Genomic DNA, 16960 nt, shown 5'->3' with positions numbered 1-16960 from the left:
GAGGAAGCGGATCTGGGATCGGAGGGCTGCGCGTGTCACTGCCGGCACCGCTTCCGGCGGCATGGGCGTCCAGGGGCTCACGGGCTTCGTGGAGGAGCGCGGGGTGTTCTTCACCGAGCTGCGGGTGCGGGACACCAAGCTGGTCATCGACGGCAGCAGCCTCTACCACCGCCTCTGCTTCGCCCCCGACGCCGACTTCCGACGCGGCGGCGACTACGGCGCCTTCGCCGCGGCCGTGCGCGACTTCTTCGGCGTCCTGCGGGCCTGCGGCGTCGCGCCCTTCGTGGTGCTGGACGGCGGGCGCGGCGCCGAGGACAGGAAGCTGCCCACGCTGCGGGGCCGCGCCGCCGAGCAGCTGCGGGCGGCCCACGGGCTGTCCCGCGGCGCCGGCGGCTGCCTGGCGCCGCTGCTGACCCGCGAGGCCTTCGTGCAGGCGCTGGGCCGGCTCGGCGTGCCCTTCGTGCAGTGCTTCGCCGAGGCCGACCGGGAGATCGCCGGGCTGGCCAACCGCTGGGGCTGCCCCGTGCTCTCCCTCGACAGCGACTTCTTCGTGTTCGACCTGGCGGGCGGCTACTGCCCGCTGTCCCACTTCCAGTGGCAGAGCGTGCGCGCCGCCGCCGCGCCGCAGGGGTGCTACGTGCCCGCGCGCTGCTTCTCCGCCGAGAGGTTCTGCGGGCACTTCGGGCGCCTGAGCAAGGCGCTGCTCCCGCTCTTCGCCGTCATGCACGGCAACGACTTCGTCGGCCTGGAAGCGCTGGAGGCGTTCTTCAGCAAGGTGCGCCTGCCGAGGGGCTGCGCGGCGGGGAGGGGCGGCAAGCACCTCCGCCTCCAGGGACTGCTGAGCTGGCTGGCGCAGTTTGCGGAGCCCGCCGAGGCCGTCGACAACGTGCTGAAATACCTCAAGAAACACCAGAGGGAAGAAATACGGGAGCTTCTGTGCACTTCAATGGAGGATTATGCGCCGTCTGACGTGAATCTTGAGGATTTCTTTCAGAATGGGAGCTATGAGTGCGAGGCTGCCAGGAAAGCAGACGTACCACAGTGGGTATCTGATGCTTTGGCAAAAGGTAAGCTGGCCCCATTCATCATCAATGCCCTGATACTTAGAAGTACCTTCCTCCGCGTTCAGGTGGAGAACATGCAGAGACCCAGTGCTCATAGCACAGCTTTGCCCATCCGACAAGTTATCTATGGACTGCTTCTGAGAGTATCTCGCAGTACTGAAGATGCTTCTCCAAGTAAGCAGACCAACGAGCTGCCCATTGTTTGCGAATTTGACAGATGCCAAAAGACACTTAAAAAAACATTTGTTCAAGCAGCAAGCCTACCCCCAGATTTTTGTGATGATCGTTTTCCTTTGGACAAGTTAATGGAGGTAAATGGTTGTCACAACAGATCCTAGTTAACAGTGTTTCACGAGTGACACAAAAATAGTTGGGACTCACGTTTTTCATCTGTCCACTAAATGTGATGTCTGAACTAAGCCACCTCAGTAAGTAACTACTTAACACAGAAGTATCTGTGATATTTAAGAAGCTACATCAGGTTGTCTTCATCTCCTTTCCTTCCTGCCCCCCTCCAAGTGTACCAAGACAAATTATATGAGAAGTTGTAGTGTGTGTGTAAATGCAATACTCCCTTGGAGCATTTTCCACTGGAAGTCCTTATTTCATCCTATGTATTTTGTTACACTAATATTTGCTTTTTTTTGGTGAAAGTCCAATTTTAACACAACAAAAACTAATTTTTATTTGATCAAGGTGTGTAATGTTTCAGAACAGTGTTCTGAAACAAAATCTGACCCATGCCTTTTTATTAGAAGTCATTATTTCAAATGTGAATGTTGCAGCTGCCCAGCAGTTTTACCTGGCCCAAGTATGCTCCTGCTAACATGGCTCTGATGCTTGCCAGACAGAGCAGAACAGCACCTGAAAAACACATGAAAACCACAGGAAAGTTGTACTAGGTTAGTTCCAGTCACCATTGTAGCACTTCTGTAACTCTTGCCATAATGAGAAGTAATCTCCCATTCTCGAAGTTGCAGGATTGAGGTTTTGTATACAGAAATTTCTGCAACGTCCAGAAATACAATCCATGTGTTTTAATTCTGCGTTTTTAAAGCACACGTCCTCTATCCATTCTGATGTTCAGATTGACTGTTAACACATCTCTGTGTGTGGGCAGTGCTGAATGTTTTTATCACTTGCTGGAGGCTCCTTTGTAAAGGAACCACGTCTATCCCTGCTACACCCATAAAATGCTACAGGTAGCTATGGGTCCAAAGTACAGGTTACTTTACATGGGTTATTGGCATACACCTTTTAAACAATACATAAGACTTAAGAGCTTGAAAAATGAAGTTTCATGTTAAGAGACAGTAATGACACCTTACTTCAACCTTGGTGTGTGTATTTGTTTAATGAATTTGAGCTGTGCTACTACAACAGTTCTCCTTAGCGAATATATGGGAATTATCAACTGAACAAAAGGTTAGAAGGAGAAATGTTCAGCATTTAAAGTGCTCCAGGCAAACTGATTTTCAGTTGCTCTTCTGCTGTGGGAGAAGAGTTTGCCTAAGAGTAGGCAAAACAATCCTAATCAAGGTTTATAAAGCACTCAGATTGCAGCTGAACAGCCTGCTGCAATTCTGCATGCATGAAGTTATGGACAAAGCTTGTAACCAGTTTCTGGGAGTTAAATGGCTCAGCAAAAAGGGAACAGGTGGTAGGAATTAATTATTTACCAGTTACTTTTATCTTTCTACCTGACGTTTAACAGTGTCATTTTTAAAGTCTTAAGTAGTGTTTTAAAAAATATTTCCTGTTCAGAATATCTATGAAGCTTAAATAATTTTTATCAAAAACCTAAAGCAGTAACCAGGATAATTTAACCAGGAACTTATTGGCCTTTTAGAAATTGCTCACAACAGATCAAGTCTCTTACCTCCAATTTTTAAATTTATTTTCAGGTGCCTGTTTCATGCCGTCAGATGCTTTTGCTGGAGACTCTGGGAGTGAAAACGAGTTTCCTAGAACCTGTCCCAAGTCACTTACAACTCCCTGTTGCTGTAACGTGTTACTGGATACGTTGTTCAGAACCAAAAGTTAAGCTGAACCAATTAAAGGCTTTGCTTCTAATGATAGTTTCTGGAGAACTGCAGAGGATAACGGATGATCCAGGTATGTCTCCAAAGAATACAGTTTTAGGTGTTCAGCTACTACAAAAATCCAGAACATGATTCATTTTTCCACACTTACAGGGAGTTGTCCAAATTTAGAGGAATTAGCTTTGATTTACGCTATATCCTCAGGTGTCACACTATGCATTGATATGCACAAAGAAAATGTGCTAACCATCATTTTAACATTTTATATAGGTAAAACAGTACTTTACCACATTGTAAAACATTAATTTGCATTCATAAGTACTTTCTTTAGGATCAAAATATTAATTCAGATATAAAAGTTACAAAAAATAAGCTTAATATACTCAGGCATCAAAAAGCTACTATTGAAGCATTCCAATATTTTTTTTTGTGTATGTATGAGATTTTCTGAAAACATTTGTACTTTGCCCAGGCACACTTTTTCTGCCTATGCATTGCAAATTTGAAAGTATTAAATAATTACAGAAATTGCTTCAGTTATATTTATACCTGTTAGGGTTATGGACATTTCCTCCAGGAGTCCTTCATTTGATGGCAAAGATGGTGCATGCCAGAGTTATACAGTTTCTTTACGTTCTGGTTTATAGAAACCAGACTGACAGCGTTTCCAAGTGGCTTGTAGTGAGATGGAAAGCTTGTTTGGATTTGATCACACAGAATCAATTAGGTTGGAAAAGACCTCTGAGATCACAAGTCCAACCCATGACTGAGCAAAAACCACCCTGTCAACCAGACCATGGCGCTGAGTGCCATATCCAGTCTTTCCTTAAACAACTTCAGGGACAGCGATTCCACCTCCTTGGGCAGCCCATCCCAGTGTCTAACACTCTTTTCTGTGAAGAAAATCCTCCTAATGTCCAACCTAAACCTCCCCTGGTTCAACTTAAGGCCATTTCTCCTTGCCCTATCGATTGTTACCTGGGAGAAGAGCCCACCCAATCTGGGCTACGTCCTCCTTTCAGGTAGAACCAGCGTTACTCTATACATTGCAGATATCTTTTGTACTGTTCATAGAACATTTATTTCCAAGTTATTTTTTTATTTATAACCTAGATCCCACAGTTCTACCTGCTGAAGATGACAGTGTTGCATATAATGAAATTCTAAAATGGAAGGAAAAGAAATTGCAAAATAATGACTTTGACTTAGATGCTGCACACAGTTTATGCCAGTGGCAGTGCTGTCTTCAGATGGGATTGTATCTCAACCAGCTACTTGGTACTCCTCTCTCTGAGCCAGACCTAAGTAGGTAAGGTTCTTCCAGAGATCTGCTTTCCACACAAGCCCCTAATGGAATGAATGTATTAACATGTTTCATTTTCTCTGTCAAACTCCTTTGGCCAGTACTTTCAGCAAAACTCCCTTCTTTAAAGGACTTGTAAAGGAAAAGCACTTTTTATGAAGAAAAATACACTTGGCATAGGAGTGTATTTTTGTAGGACTGTTGGATACTGTATGTTTTTGTCATCAGTCAACATGTTTCTGTACCTGTCCTGTCGAGGTGCAATTCTAAATGCAGGTTCTCTCCTTCTTTTGAGCAGGCTTTACACTGGAACCCTTGTGCACAGACTGTATCAAGAGCTTAAATCAGCACCTTCAGTGGAAAATCTGTTTATCTTATCTCCCAAAATGGCTCAGCTTTATCTGGTTTTGTTAAATACAGTGGAGTCAGTGGTCTCTCCAGACTTCTTTCAGAAGATGACCAAGACCAGATCAGAGTCCTGCAAGAAAAAGAAAACATCTAGTAAGAAAAAAACCACCATCAGATGTGCTGTGCCAAAAACTCAGCATTTATGCAATGTTAATAGGTTTGCAGCGCTGGAAGTGGATGACTGAAAGCACTATTCTGGGAATAACTTCTAATGCCATACTGATGAAAGAAGTAGCATTAAAATATGCGACTGTATTGGAATTTGCTCAACTGTTTTCACACGAGTTCTTGATTCAATCTTTACAAAAAAACCTTGCTTCAGGGGATTTTTTATTTTTCTTTTTGTAACTTACATTTGTATAAAAGAAATGCTGTCTAAAAGTTGTGGTGTTTTTCTTTAAGGGTATCAGTCTAATTGAAAATGAGAGCAAAGTTGTTTAGCATTTCAAAGCAGGACTATTTTAGAGGAATTCTTTTCCTGAACATTTATAGTTGGCTCTGCCTCATTTCCCTCAACACTTCATTTACAAAACATCCAACTTTAAAGTTCGTGTTTGAGGAACACAGTGGTCACAGTCTAACAGCTGAGACTAAAATAGGAATTGACAGGTTTAAAAGTATTATAAAATCAGTCATTACTGTTGGAGTACTTTTACTTGCCGGGAAAGGTAGCTTTGCTTAGTGACAACTGAGTAAGTTGTGCTTGCAGTATTACAGGTCCTGTCAATACTCAGGGAGAAACTTCAGATTTTATTTCTCTCTCCTCCCCCTGTGATGTGCTAAAGAAAGAGTTACATGCACACACAAAGCTGTCACATGAGAGCAAGTTTCTACAAGTTTGCTAATTCTCAGTAGTTGTCACAGTAATTGTGAACAGTCCTCTCTTATTCTTTCTACAATGGCTGTATTAAAAACCAGACCTGTTCTGACTTCCCCTATGTACACTAATTACTTGATAAGCCCTTGTTACCAACGCAATAATACTGAAAACAAATTTATAATTTTTTAAAATCCTACATCATCTATTTCTCAGTGTTTTGCATTAGCAAACTTTCCAGCATAATTAGTCAATTTATATAAATACTTTTCTTATTAAACTATTGGTTTTCCCTATGTAAAATTTAGTTACATTTGGGTTTTCTCTAGAATCCACATATCTTTTCTTGCATTTAAGAAAATCATGACTTCCACCTCTCATCATCAAAGTTTTGCCCATAACTTACCAGAATTCAAGCTTGATCCCTGCATTGTGTGCTCAAGTTTTCAGTCCTGCTTATGTTCCCTATTACCTCTGTTCCCATGGAATAACTCACCGTATCTTAGGATTCAGAGGAAAGATCTCCTGTAACATACAGCCAAGTGTTGATACTGCCCAAATAATAATCAATGAGAAAAGAACAGAGCTATAAAATGTTACATTAAAGAGAAAACTAGTTTTGAGATACAGCCTGTCCTAGCAAGATCTTTTTCCAGTACAAAAGCTGCTACTTACTGAACTACCAGCAGATGGCACGTGTACCCAACCACACCACAACACATTTCTCTAGGTTTCTATGTACAGCAGCCCACAGCATCACATTTCCATCAGATTACTTTTATTTAAAAGTTGAAAGGGGTTACACTTACTGATTTTACTAAGTAAAACTGAAATTCTTAATTGTCCAAATCATCCTCTTCTCCATTATGAGCCCATTATGAGCTTGGTTTTATTTTACCGAGCTTGTAATTCCCTAGTTTTTAATCATCAGAAATAGTCACATGCATAATAAGTCTTAAATATAAAAATACAGGTGTATTTGAGTCCACTTTCTTAGTGCTGGTGAGAAGAGACATCTTCATTTACTCTGAATCCCACATCAGAAAACTGCTAGAGGTAGTAAAAATTCTTGAGATTTGATAAGTCATATTTTCAATTAGATAATTCAGAAGACTAGAATAAGGTCAAATATTCCTCTTTGGGATAAAAACACTGCTATGACCACATGGCATTTTGAGAATACCCTTGGGAAAGCTGACTCAATTAAGAATTACTGTAGTGGAAATATGTTCTCAATGCAGAACTCAGCTGTCCTTTATTGCTAATGAAATGATACACACTCATTGCAAAACCCAGTCCTGCTGAAAAAAGTAATCACTGATTCTAGGATTACCATGCAGAATATAAAGTACTACAGTTTTCCTTTTTGACTCATTATAGGACTTTCATCCTCTTTGTAGGAATATTAAAAAATAAAGGGCCTTTATTTATTAAAACCAAAATTCTTTATTCCATGCTTCAATAGAAGCAGGTAAATTACTCAGCTGTTGCTTATTTCTATCCCATAAGAAATGCCTCTTAATTTTTATGGAAAGTTCCTGCTATTGATTCAACTGCTCTGGAAAAAAAAAAATATCTCAAACCTGCTGTAAAGTGGTAATGAATCATAAGAGGAGCCAAAATAATGGCAATGGAATTCAGTCCAGGCATGTTTTATATATAATGACATTGAACTAGATTTATTACTTGTTAGTATTTTGCCTTCCATTGGAAAACACAGCACCAAAACTTCTGGCACATTTAAGTGAACTACATTCAACTAAGCCTACCCTGCAATAAGGCAAAATTGTCCTTAAGAGACTGAAATTTTATTTGTTTAGTGAAATCCTTAGTCAGAAAGTGGGATTTGTGCTGGGAAAGGGGCACTTAGTAACATTTGTTTAAAGACTTGGCAATGATACTTCCAAGCTTAAACAACAATCCGGCATTCATCTGTACTTACCTAGATTTCTGGGACTCCAAGACCACGAGCAGAGCATAAAGCAGTCAAATCCCATGGAAGAATATCAACCACAAGACTTACTATGTGAAAGCTATAGCTGTGTCCCTTCACAAAATCAAAGTTTGTTCGAGATTCTTCATCAGCATGCACTGTCAGCTTTTACTATCTGTCTTCATTAATAAAATCCTTATTATTCATTAATAAAGTGTTCTGAAATTCTATTAAAATACTGAACACACTACAATATTGAACAGCTACAGCCCCACTTGCCAAAGGCAGTAATTGTTCAACAACTGTCAAATTTGTCCAACTTCTGAAAGGCAGAACTGCTACAAGTAAGAAACTTTTGCTTGAAGACATGAGAGCATTTCTGTAAGAGGTCATGTTGTTCAGGCCCTCCCAGCTCAGTGGTAACAACCCCAGGAAGAGATGAGGGCCAAGTGCTACAGGATCTTGGTGTTTACACAATCACATCTCCAGCACATTGGTAGTCCAGGTATTATGGACATATTGAGAGTCAGGAGAAGCCATGGATGAACTGCATGTATAAAGCTGACTGAATGTGCATTCATGCCCTGTCTGCAGCCCCATTTCCTGGCAAAGTCTAGGAATCCTACAGGCAAAAGGAAGAATTACAATTCCAGTAACATCAGCTTTCAAGCATGGCATGTGGGTCAAGTCACAATGGCAAGTGCAGAAATACCCCAGTGTCTGTTCCTGACAATTCCTCCTCAAATGACAGGATGACCACTGTGACAGCATGGGCCAGAGCCAATCCCACTGTCACATTTTCAGGCTACACTGAGGAGAGATGCACATGCACAAGTTTACAAGGGAAAGAAATACCACTGTGTGTTTGACTTCCCCTAGCAATCTTTAGACATCCTCTTTTCAAGATGCTTTAGGTGATAGTTCCTTGCATTTCCTGAAAGGATGATGAGATGACACTGATGACAACAGGGCAAGACTATTTTGAGGAAAAGCACTATGTCCAATTAGTGAATATTAGAGTATTCAGACATTGTAATACATTAAAAATAGTTTTACAATGTCAAAACAAATCTATTATAATGCTTTTCTAGCTCTAAAAGTAATTCTGTGGGTTAAAATTCGAAGTTACCCTATCAGGGTTTTTTATGAACAGGAAGGAAGGAAGAAGGAAGGAGAATGAAGCTTCTTTGAGAGAGGGATGGGGTTTTTTTTGCCCAGTGAGGATTATTGCATTAATTTTCTAATTCAGTACACTACAAATAACTTCTGTCTTATAAATCACTCAAGTGATCTCACCGTCATAAGCTAAAGTCAATATGGAACAAGGCATGAAACAAAGCCTTTACCTGCAATCATATCAAAACAAGCTCGTTCACTTCATGTAAATGCCAGTTTCTTTCAAAACAAAGAGAGGACACACTTATAAGAAAAGCAAACATTTACTTCAAATTGCAGTATAGGCTTTTCAATCACAGAAAAAGAAAAGAAAAACAGTGATCCGACAGCGGTCACATCCTGTGCAAAAAAAAAAAAACAAATTTGGGATACAAAAAAACTGTAGCACAAGGTACTTGAGCCGCTTACACATTGCAGGATAAAGTAAATAAATACAGTAGCTAGAATATGGCACTCTTGTGACAGACTCTAAACCCAGTGGAATGCCTCTGAAATATTTTTATCCTTGTATTAATAGCAAAGTCCCATCACCATAAAAGTAGAATAGTATAATGCTTTAAATAAAAACAAACTAAAATATTTATATCTAAGAGAAGGATTTTACACAGTTATGTCTTTTAAGTGCAGAAAATGGGACTTGGGCTTAGATCTTTCTTTAAATTAACCCCTGCCCCCTCCCACCCACAATACCATTCAATCTTAAAAGTAAATTTATGTTTGAGGAAAAACGTTACCAAAGTTGCATAATTTCATTTGTTACTTCCACAGCTGGAAGTTAAATTCTAAACAGTCTTGAAACATGAAGTTCGTCATTAGCAGTGAAACAAAGGACTTGTCAAAAGCCCTCAGGATTTCTTTATCCTCCAGATAGTGTTTTGCTTTCTCCAACATCTTTAGACAGCAATCGCTAAGTTTGCAAACACAAGAATGCAATATGCATCATACATCAAGAAAAGATGAAGTTGATGAAGAAGAACTTCCACGTTTCTGGATCTTTTCCTTGCTTCTTTCAAACTTCTTTATTAGCTCAGTCACTATGCACACAGAGGAAGTGAGTCCCAGAAGAAACAGTAAATCTGGAAGAGATAATTAGCCTTCTTTAAAATTGGTTTTAAGGCTGAGGGGAGACTTAAAAGTGAACGAGACTTACAAGACTTTCAAATTTTCTCCCAATCATTGGCAAAGTTCAGGAGAAATTAAGCAAGGTTCAATTTTTTGCAGGCCCAGAAGATTAACATACATAGTTTATGCATAAATCATAACTACACACAAGATATTAAAAGCTTTTAAAGGATTTCATAAACATTTTCAGCAACATAATTAACTAAATTCTGAAAAATAATATCATCAGAAATTATGCTACAATAAATACATGTATTTCATTACAATCACTTAACTCCAGAAAACTACATATGTAATAAATCTAAATCTTAATGAGGCCAACAGCATTATGCATCAATTGCTTTTTAAAATCCTCCTGTTTCTTTACCCTATGACAGTGCAATCAATATTAAAGGATCAGGATTTCTAAATAAGGTGTTTATAGTTAGAGAAAAAAGTTGTGAGCTAGTTAAATTAACAGTGCTCAGAAACGTACAAAGTCAATAATTTTGCCTGCAACAAAATTTATATTAAAAACTCCCAAATAAGTAAGCCCCTTTATAAAAATTTAAGAACACACTGATCAGTTATGTACCATATTCATTTAAATAATGGTTCCCAAAGAAAACATCTAGAACAATTCAAAAAACTTAAAAACCAAATCAATAAAACAAACAAAACCCCCAAAAAAACCCTACCCACAAAACAAAAAGCATCATCAGGCTTATTTAATTCCTTATTACATTCCTGTTGTATGCAAACAGCCATACAGAACCACCACCCACCACATTTATAAATTAATCCTTAATGCAAAGTTTTGAAGAGAGAACTGTTCTTACCCAAGATACTCAGGCTCTCTGTTTGGAAAACCTTCTGAAGTGGAGGAAAGTAAATGACCAATAACTGCCCCATTATCGATCCAAGGACAGCATAGCAGAACATTTTGTTACTGCAAAGTCCAATCTCGAACACAGACTTTGTCTGTAAAAACAATAATATGTTACAAGGTACATGTAATCTTAATTATCTGGACAAGAAAATACAATTTCTTTTCACCCAAATTTTTAGAAAAATATAAAATATTACTGTTGACCTCTTAGATAATCCAGAACAAGTTCTTGAACAGGCTAATTGCATCTTCTCCCTGGTAAATAGTTTACAAGTCTTGTCTTCATAGTCAACAACTTGTACATTGATCCCACTATTCCACAAGTACAGTTCATCAGAAAAAGGTTACCCCTACACTATGCCATAACAGGTAAGACTGCAAATTACAGTAAATGTAGTAATGTATACTATCACAAAATTTCAGACTTGTTTCCTTAAAATGAAAAAATATACACAGATAAAAAATTCAGAACAGTTTCAGAAATTTTCCTTGGACTATGGGTTTAGGATTACAAAATATAAAAGCTAAGGCCTTCAAGAAGCTTCACACTCTGGTAAGGCTGCTGAACTGACAGAATTTCCAGGAAAAGAAAAAAACAATCACAGCAATACAAAGGATCATCACACTTCACCTCTTAATAACAACTTCCTTGCTTTTGTCAGGACACCACCAAATTACAAATAAGTTAATTACTTAATTTGTTTAAATTAAGAAATCCTACCTAATGAATACATGAAACTCTGAGCTTAATACCAGGTGTGAAGTAAATCTGCAGGAAAACACTTGAAGCAAACACAGCAAGATCTTCCCTCAAAGAAAACTCTGATTATTGTGTTAATACTGTGTAAATGGACAATATGAATCACATACCTGAGATCTAGAACTCAAAGCATTGAACATATCAAAAAATACAAAACAGGTGAAAGTCATGGTAGTATCTCGTGGTGTTATTACATTGTCTCTTAACTGCCAACAAAATAAAATGAAATGGCTTTAGTATGCTTTAAACCCTCCACAATTTAACAAAGTCAATTAAACAAAATTATTACAATAATTCTAAAATAAGTTTTACTAGTTAGGAAATGAAAGCAAAAATAACTTGTTTGCCCCAAGCTGATTTATTAAATCATACAGCAAATATTACACACTTGCAATTTATAAAGATCTGTAATTCCAAACTATGATTAAATGAAGCCTCCTGACCAATATTTATAAAAGCACATGGAATAGCAGGAATTCTACAATGCATTACCAAACATTCCCACATTTTTCCCTACTGGGAAAACAAAATCTGGTTAGAAGATTTACATAATTACTTTCTATGGGCAAAGTTTCCAAAGTAGATTTAGAACCTGAAAAAGTCTATGTTAAAATAGAGATTGGGGAATAAAACTATATTTCACTTTTCAACAACTGTTTGGAAAAATCTTCCTCTCTACTCTGCTAGTATTAAATAAGCTCAATACTCACTACTAAGTTCATATTAACTCTGAATTCCAACTGCTGGTATAAAAAGGATTTCTTTTAAATTAGGTTGTTGCTGCTCTAAGTTTTGCACTTTTGTCATACCTCTCTCCAGAAGACGAACAGTGTTCCACAGACGATAATTATTGATGAAACCAGTATTTTAATGATCAGGTTTTTGGTCAGAATACTGTCCTTCAGATTTCTTGGAGGTTTTCGAATAATATCTTTATCCACAGGCTCCACCCCAAGGCTTACAATTAAAAGAACATTTTACATTTTTATCATCATAAAATTAATTCACTGCTTCTAACTTAAGGATTAGATTTTCTGAGTTGAAAAAAAGAGGATTTAATGCTAGTTCCTCACCATCTCTCACTCCATCTACTTGCAGTAGAGGGTCAGAGGAAGAACCCAGAGGGAAGCCAGAACCCTGCATGCAAGTTTCATGGGCATATCCATGGATCTTTAGGTATCCTTGCTGCCCCCATATAATTAGACACTAAAGCAAACTAAATAGAATTAACATACTGCAGAAAGAAAGAAAGAAACATACTGCAAACATTGAAGTTCACAGAGAAAGTTCACACAGAATCACTGGGTTGGAAGAGACCTTCAAGATCAAGTCCAACTCATGCCCTGACACCTCAACTAAACCATGGCAGCGAGTGCCACATCCAATCTTTTCTTAAACACATCCAGGGATGGTGACTCCACCACCTCCCTGGGCAGACAATTCCGTACTTTATCACTCCTTCCTTTAAAAAAAAGACTTTTTCCTAATATCCAACCCTTGGCACAGCTTAAGGCTGTGTCCTCTTGTTCTGTCAGTTGCTGTCTGGAGAAAGAGACTAACCCCCACCTGACTACATCCACCTTTCAGGGAGTTGTAGAGAAAAGTTTGCTATTTCTGAAACATCTCACTGAAGTTTAACACTTCACAGTTTCCTTTACAAGCAACCATTTCCCTTGCTGAAGTAAAAGGACTACAGAACCTAACAGAGTTAAGAGTAATTACTTACCTTTGAGCTGGAGGTCCATCCATAATAATATTGATCCATAAGATCTGCATGGCATTGAGAGGATTAGGAAAGTTCATTAATGTAGCCAGTGAGATTAAAGTCAGTGCTGCTATACTCCTGTTGAAAGAATCCATTTTTACAACTGTCAGCATTGAACATTTCTGAAGATCCACTGATAACTGCTTTGTAATCAACACTTCAACTGTTTAAGAGTAGATATATATTTTGACAGTGTGAATCATGACTGATGTTAAGTCGAACTTTAAGGCAGAGCATGAAATCTTTCGAATACTCATTCTGACACAGTCTGTATTTAAAACAGCATTGTTCTGGCAACAAAAAGGTAGCAAATTTGCATTTTAAAACCTCCCAAACTTTTAGGTAATATTTCAGAATTATCACTCACCATCACCTAATTGATTTTTTTATGGGGAACTGGGTCCTATACTTTTTTTGTGCCAGAAGTGGAATTTGAAAAATGGTATTGAAAAATAAACTGCTTTTCCACTCCTGATGTAAACAAACTCCCTCTGTGCACCTGTCCCTGGCTTGCCTGGTCAGTCAAGGCAAGGTACTACTCAAGCTCCCTAAAAATACCTACAACCACTCCTCATTACTAGCTAGAGTGCAAGATTAAGAGGTTTCATAACCAAGAAAGTAAGGCTTACAATAATTCCAAATTTAGCACTGTAGTGAACCCTATTATGCTCTCCCTGCAAAGAGGGACAGAAAAAACCAAAGGGATTCATCAAAAATAGGTAAGCACACTTTCTTAGAACATCTGTGATTAGTTATTTTTCAGCAGCAGATTCCTAGTCCAGTCTTGGTAAGACTAGACAGGACACTCGGTAAGGCTGAAAGCATATGTCACTCCTTAGAGCGTTTATGCAGGTAAACAAATTAGTCTTTTCTGGGTTTTGTTGTGTTGGGAGTTTTTGTTGTGAATTTTGTGTTGTTCTGGAGGGTTTTTTGGGTGGTATTTGTTGTTTGTGGGTTGGGGCTTTTTTGGGTTTGTTTTATTTGCGGTTTTAGTTTTGGTTGTTTGTTGTATCTTTTTAACTTCTGCAAATTTAAGACCACTCTGAAATGTCATGAAGGCTTCAAAAAAGTACATGAATGACATGGTAAAGAGAAAAAACATGTCCCTGAGTCCAGATCCAATAAGATAAACTCACAAAAAATTTGAAACTAAGGCTTAATAAACTCTTGTCCTCTTGTCTTACATACACATTATGTAGCTAGCACATGAATCTTTATGTGCAAGAAAAGGAAGTCAGCTTCATATAGTTAGCTCATTTCATAAACCAGTACATGGATTTCAGAAAAACTAACCTCCTGATTCCCTGGTTTCCTCCATTTGAATACATGTACTGGTTAAGGAGGGACTGACTACCAGCTTCTCATTTAAACAGGGACCCAAAGGCAGCTCTCCTGTTTCTCATTATCCCTTCAGTAACTGACTTTACACATCTCAACAGGAAGAACCATGACAAAGTTACACATCACTGTTTACTGCACTATCTTCTGGGTCTTTAAAAATAAAACAAGCCACCAAACACAAAATAGTGAAAACTCAAAAGCACAGTGTATCAGCATCCTACTTGAAATTTACAGTATTAACATGAATTTATGCATCTGCTTCATGCTTTGATTCATTCACAAGAAATTTCTGATACTGACAGCTTTTCAAACTTACGTGCTCAGTTGAAATCTAACAAAATTTTTTATATTATTATAAATTCCTTTACCCTCTTCAATTGCAGACCTGCAATTAAAAACAAAGATTACATTACAAGACAAGTGAATCTACTGCCAAGAAAAGCTTAAAACAAACAAAAAAAGTACGAATTTAAGCAGCAATAAAACCAGCAAGAAACAAATGGAGTTGAGGCATTTTAAATTTGGCAGTCATTGTTTTTCAACTTGACTATAAGAACTCAAACTATTCTGTGATTGTGAATAATCACAAGTTATTTTTTCCAGATGTTTAACTTTGAAAATGTAATTATTAGAGTAAGATTTCCTCTATGTTCAAAATCCACAACCATCTTCGATCTAAATCAAGTCAGATAATTCAAAAAAAAAACAAAACAACAAAACCCAAAAAACCAACACCTCCCCCCCCCCCACACACACTTTAAAAAAAAAAACCCAGAAACACAGCATGGCTTTAGAGGACCATGTATTCTTCCTGTACCAGAATGAAATATGTACAGACCATCTTCCCAACCCCTAGCATGTGTCACAACTTGCCTATCACATTATCACAATTACTGCAGTGAGAAAGGATTTTCTGGTACCCAAATCAAGCCTGCTTTGCTGCAAATAAAACTGATTCTTTTCTTACACTCCCCCAATACTCAAACAGCATTCCTTCAGTAACTTAAAAATAATTAAAAGGGTGGGGAAAATATGTAAAACTATGGAAGTTCATACTTCTTTTTTTCCTTAGCATTCACCACACTTCACTCTCTCCTATTGAGAACTCTCCTGAAGAAGTGAGCAAAATTTTGAGAATCCAGCAAAAACCTCACCAAGTCCATGTAAAGTACTTACTACAGATGTCCTTCCTATGTACTCTTCTGCCTATGTTAAAATTATTCCCTTCTCTGTTATGTTTTTGCATAACAGCACATCTTTGTTGGCTGAATTAGTGTGACAACCTCAGATCATCTTGTGACATACTGCTACATAGGTAGATTTTCTTATACTGTACTTCTCCATTTCACTTCTTCCCAAGGGTTAAATGTCATACTTTTGGAACTGAAGTGTTCTGAGATTGATGCATAATTTCAAAATGAAGGCTATTTTGCCAGACAGCAGTTCAGCTCTGTCAACAGTCACTACCTTCAAAAGTCAGATGAATTAAAGTCAAAATAAGAAAAGTTTAGCTAAGCTCTTTTTGAAATACACCAACCAAAAATGAACAAGTACAAACAGCTGGTTACCAGACACTAATAACCTATTTTCACCTGTGATATCTAAACAGTCAGTATTTTTTTCCTTTTCTGAAATCACCACATTTAAGAGTTGAAAACAAACAGATCTACATAACTTTGAGTGGAATGCTGTCATTTTTTCATTAGCTTTATGCTTCTGGAGTACAAAATTGAATGAAAATTACTAACCTCTAATAGACTCACAATTTCACCTCAGTTACGTTTCCAAACATGCTAATACTTGTGACTGAGCAGAAAACTCATTTACAGCAGCTACAAACTCATTTACAAGTTCAGGAAAACTTCTATTTGTTTAACCCAGGCAACATCTTGTTAAAGCTATATAGTATACCTATATGTATATAAAGGCCACCTACATTATTGTCTGAAAATCATCATCCACGAGGATCATATCTGCTGCCTCTTTACAAACATCTGTTCCAGTTTGTCCCATGGCTACACCAATATCTGCAGCCTTCAGAGCAACAGCATCATTCACTCCATCTCCTGTCATAGCTACCACGGCACCATTATTTTGCAGGGACTAGAGAGGGAAAAGAACTTAAATCAGGAATTGAAATAACCTATCCTATAAAATTATTCTAGATACAAGGTTGTGTCACTGCTCCCCCTCCCCCATCTCTTATAGCTGCACTGTAATGTCCTAAAAAAAAAAAAAAGCAGTTGCTTCTGTTCTACAAGATTTTGGGTTAAACTTCCATTTGTATATTCAGACAGCCTAAATTTTAAAGCTAGGGTATATAAAAATTGCCTTTAGGGGAAAGAAAAAAACTCTAGAGAA

General features: G+C 38.4%; 2 protein-coding genes across 8 annotated transcripts in view; one reads left to right on the top strand and one right to left on the bottom strand.

Moving 5' to 3' along the window:
• The first annotated feature begins 3 nt into the window (after nt 1–3).
• Nucleotides 4–5092, top strand: ASTE1 (asteroid homolog 1). Of its 3 annotated transcripts, none has more exons than XM_053972542.1 (4): nt 4–1375; nt 2969–3179; nt 4220–4415; nt 4708–5092. In XM_053972542.1, exons 1-4 carry the CDS (start codon nt 62–64, stop codon nt 5000–5002), a joined length of 2016 nt encoding a protein of 671 aa, XP_053828517.1. In that variant the 5' UTR covers nt 4–61; the 3' UTR covers nt 5003–5092. The 3 variants fall into 3 exon arrangements, with proteins under 3 accessions (XP_053828517.1, XP_053828528.1, XP_053828537.1); XM_053972553.1 differs by having other exon boundaries at nt 4220–4411; nt 4708–4899; XM_053972562.1 differs by lacking the exon at nt 4220–4415 and having other exon boundaries at nt 4708–4899.
• Nucleotides 4798–16960, bottom strand: part of ATP2C1 (ATPase secretory pathway Ca2+ transporting 1) — a 68182-nt gene continuing 56019 nt past the window's right edge. For 3 of the 5 annotated variants that reach the window (XM_053972491.1, XM_053972501.1, XM_053972520.1), the window contains 8 exons: nt 16536–16702; nt 14916–14984; nt 13220–13336; nt 12303–12450; nt 11604–11699; nt 10684–10825; nt 9689–9819; nt 8795–9082 (listed from right to left, as the gene is read on the bottom strand). In XM_053972491.1, coding sequence (XP_053828466.1) covers nt 8966–9082; nt 9689–9819; nt 10684–10825; nt 11604–11699; nt 12303–12450; nt 13220–13336; nt 14916–14984; nt 16536–16702 — 987 coding nt within the window. In that variant the 3' untranslated portion in view covers nt 8795–8965. Of the gene's footprint in view, nt 4888–8794; nt 9820–10683; nt 10826–11603; nt 11700–12302; nt 12451–13219; nt 13337–14915; nt 14985–16535; nt 16703–16960 lie in introns of those variants that run through there. The other 2 variants (XM_053972511.1, XM_053972528.1) reach the window with 2 other exon arrangements.

The sequence above is a fragment of the Vidua macroura genome, chromosome 1, assembly GCF_024509145.1.
Source record: "Vidua macroura isolate BioBank_ID:100142 chromosome 1, ASM2450914v1, whole genome shotgun sequence".
Lineage (NCBI taxonomy): Eukaryota > Metazoa > Chordata > Aves > Passeriformes > Viduidae > Vidua > Vidua macroura.
The sequence above is the reverse complement of the archived record's forward strand: the minus strand, read 5'-3'. Positions and strand labels throughout refer to the sequence as shown.

Bases quoted from the DNA above. Each gene is read 5' to 3' on its own strand.
- ASTE1 (XM_053972542.1), top strand. From the start codon at position 62: ATGGGCGTCCAGGGGCTCACGGGCTTCGTGGAGGAGCGCGGGGTGTTC. The intron at 1,376-2,968 runs GTAAATGGTTGT...ATTTATTTTCAG, and splicing joins CTTTGGACAAGTTAATGGAG to GTGCCTGTTTCATGCCGTCA. The intron at 3,180-4,219 runs GTATGTCTCCAA...TTTATAACCTAG, and splicing joins GAGGATAACGGATGATCCAG to ATCCCACAGTTCTACCTGCT.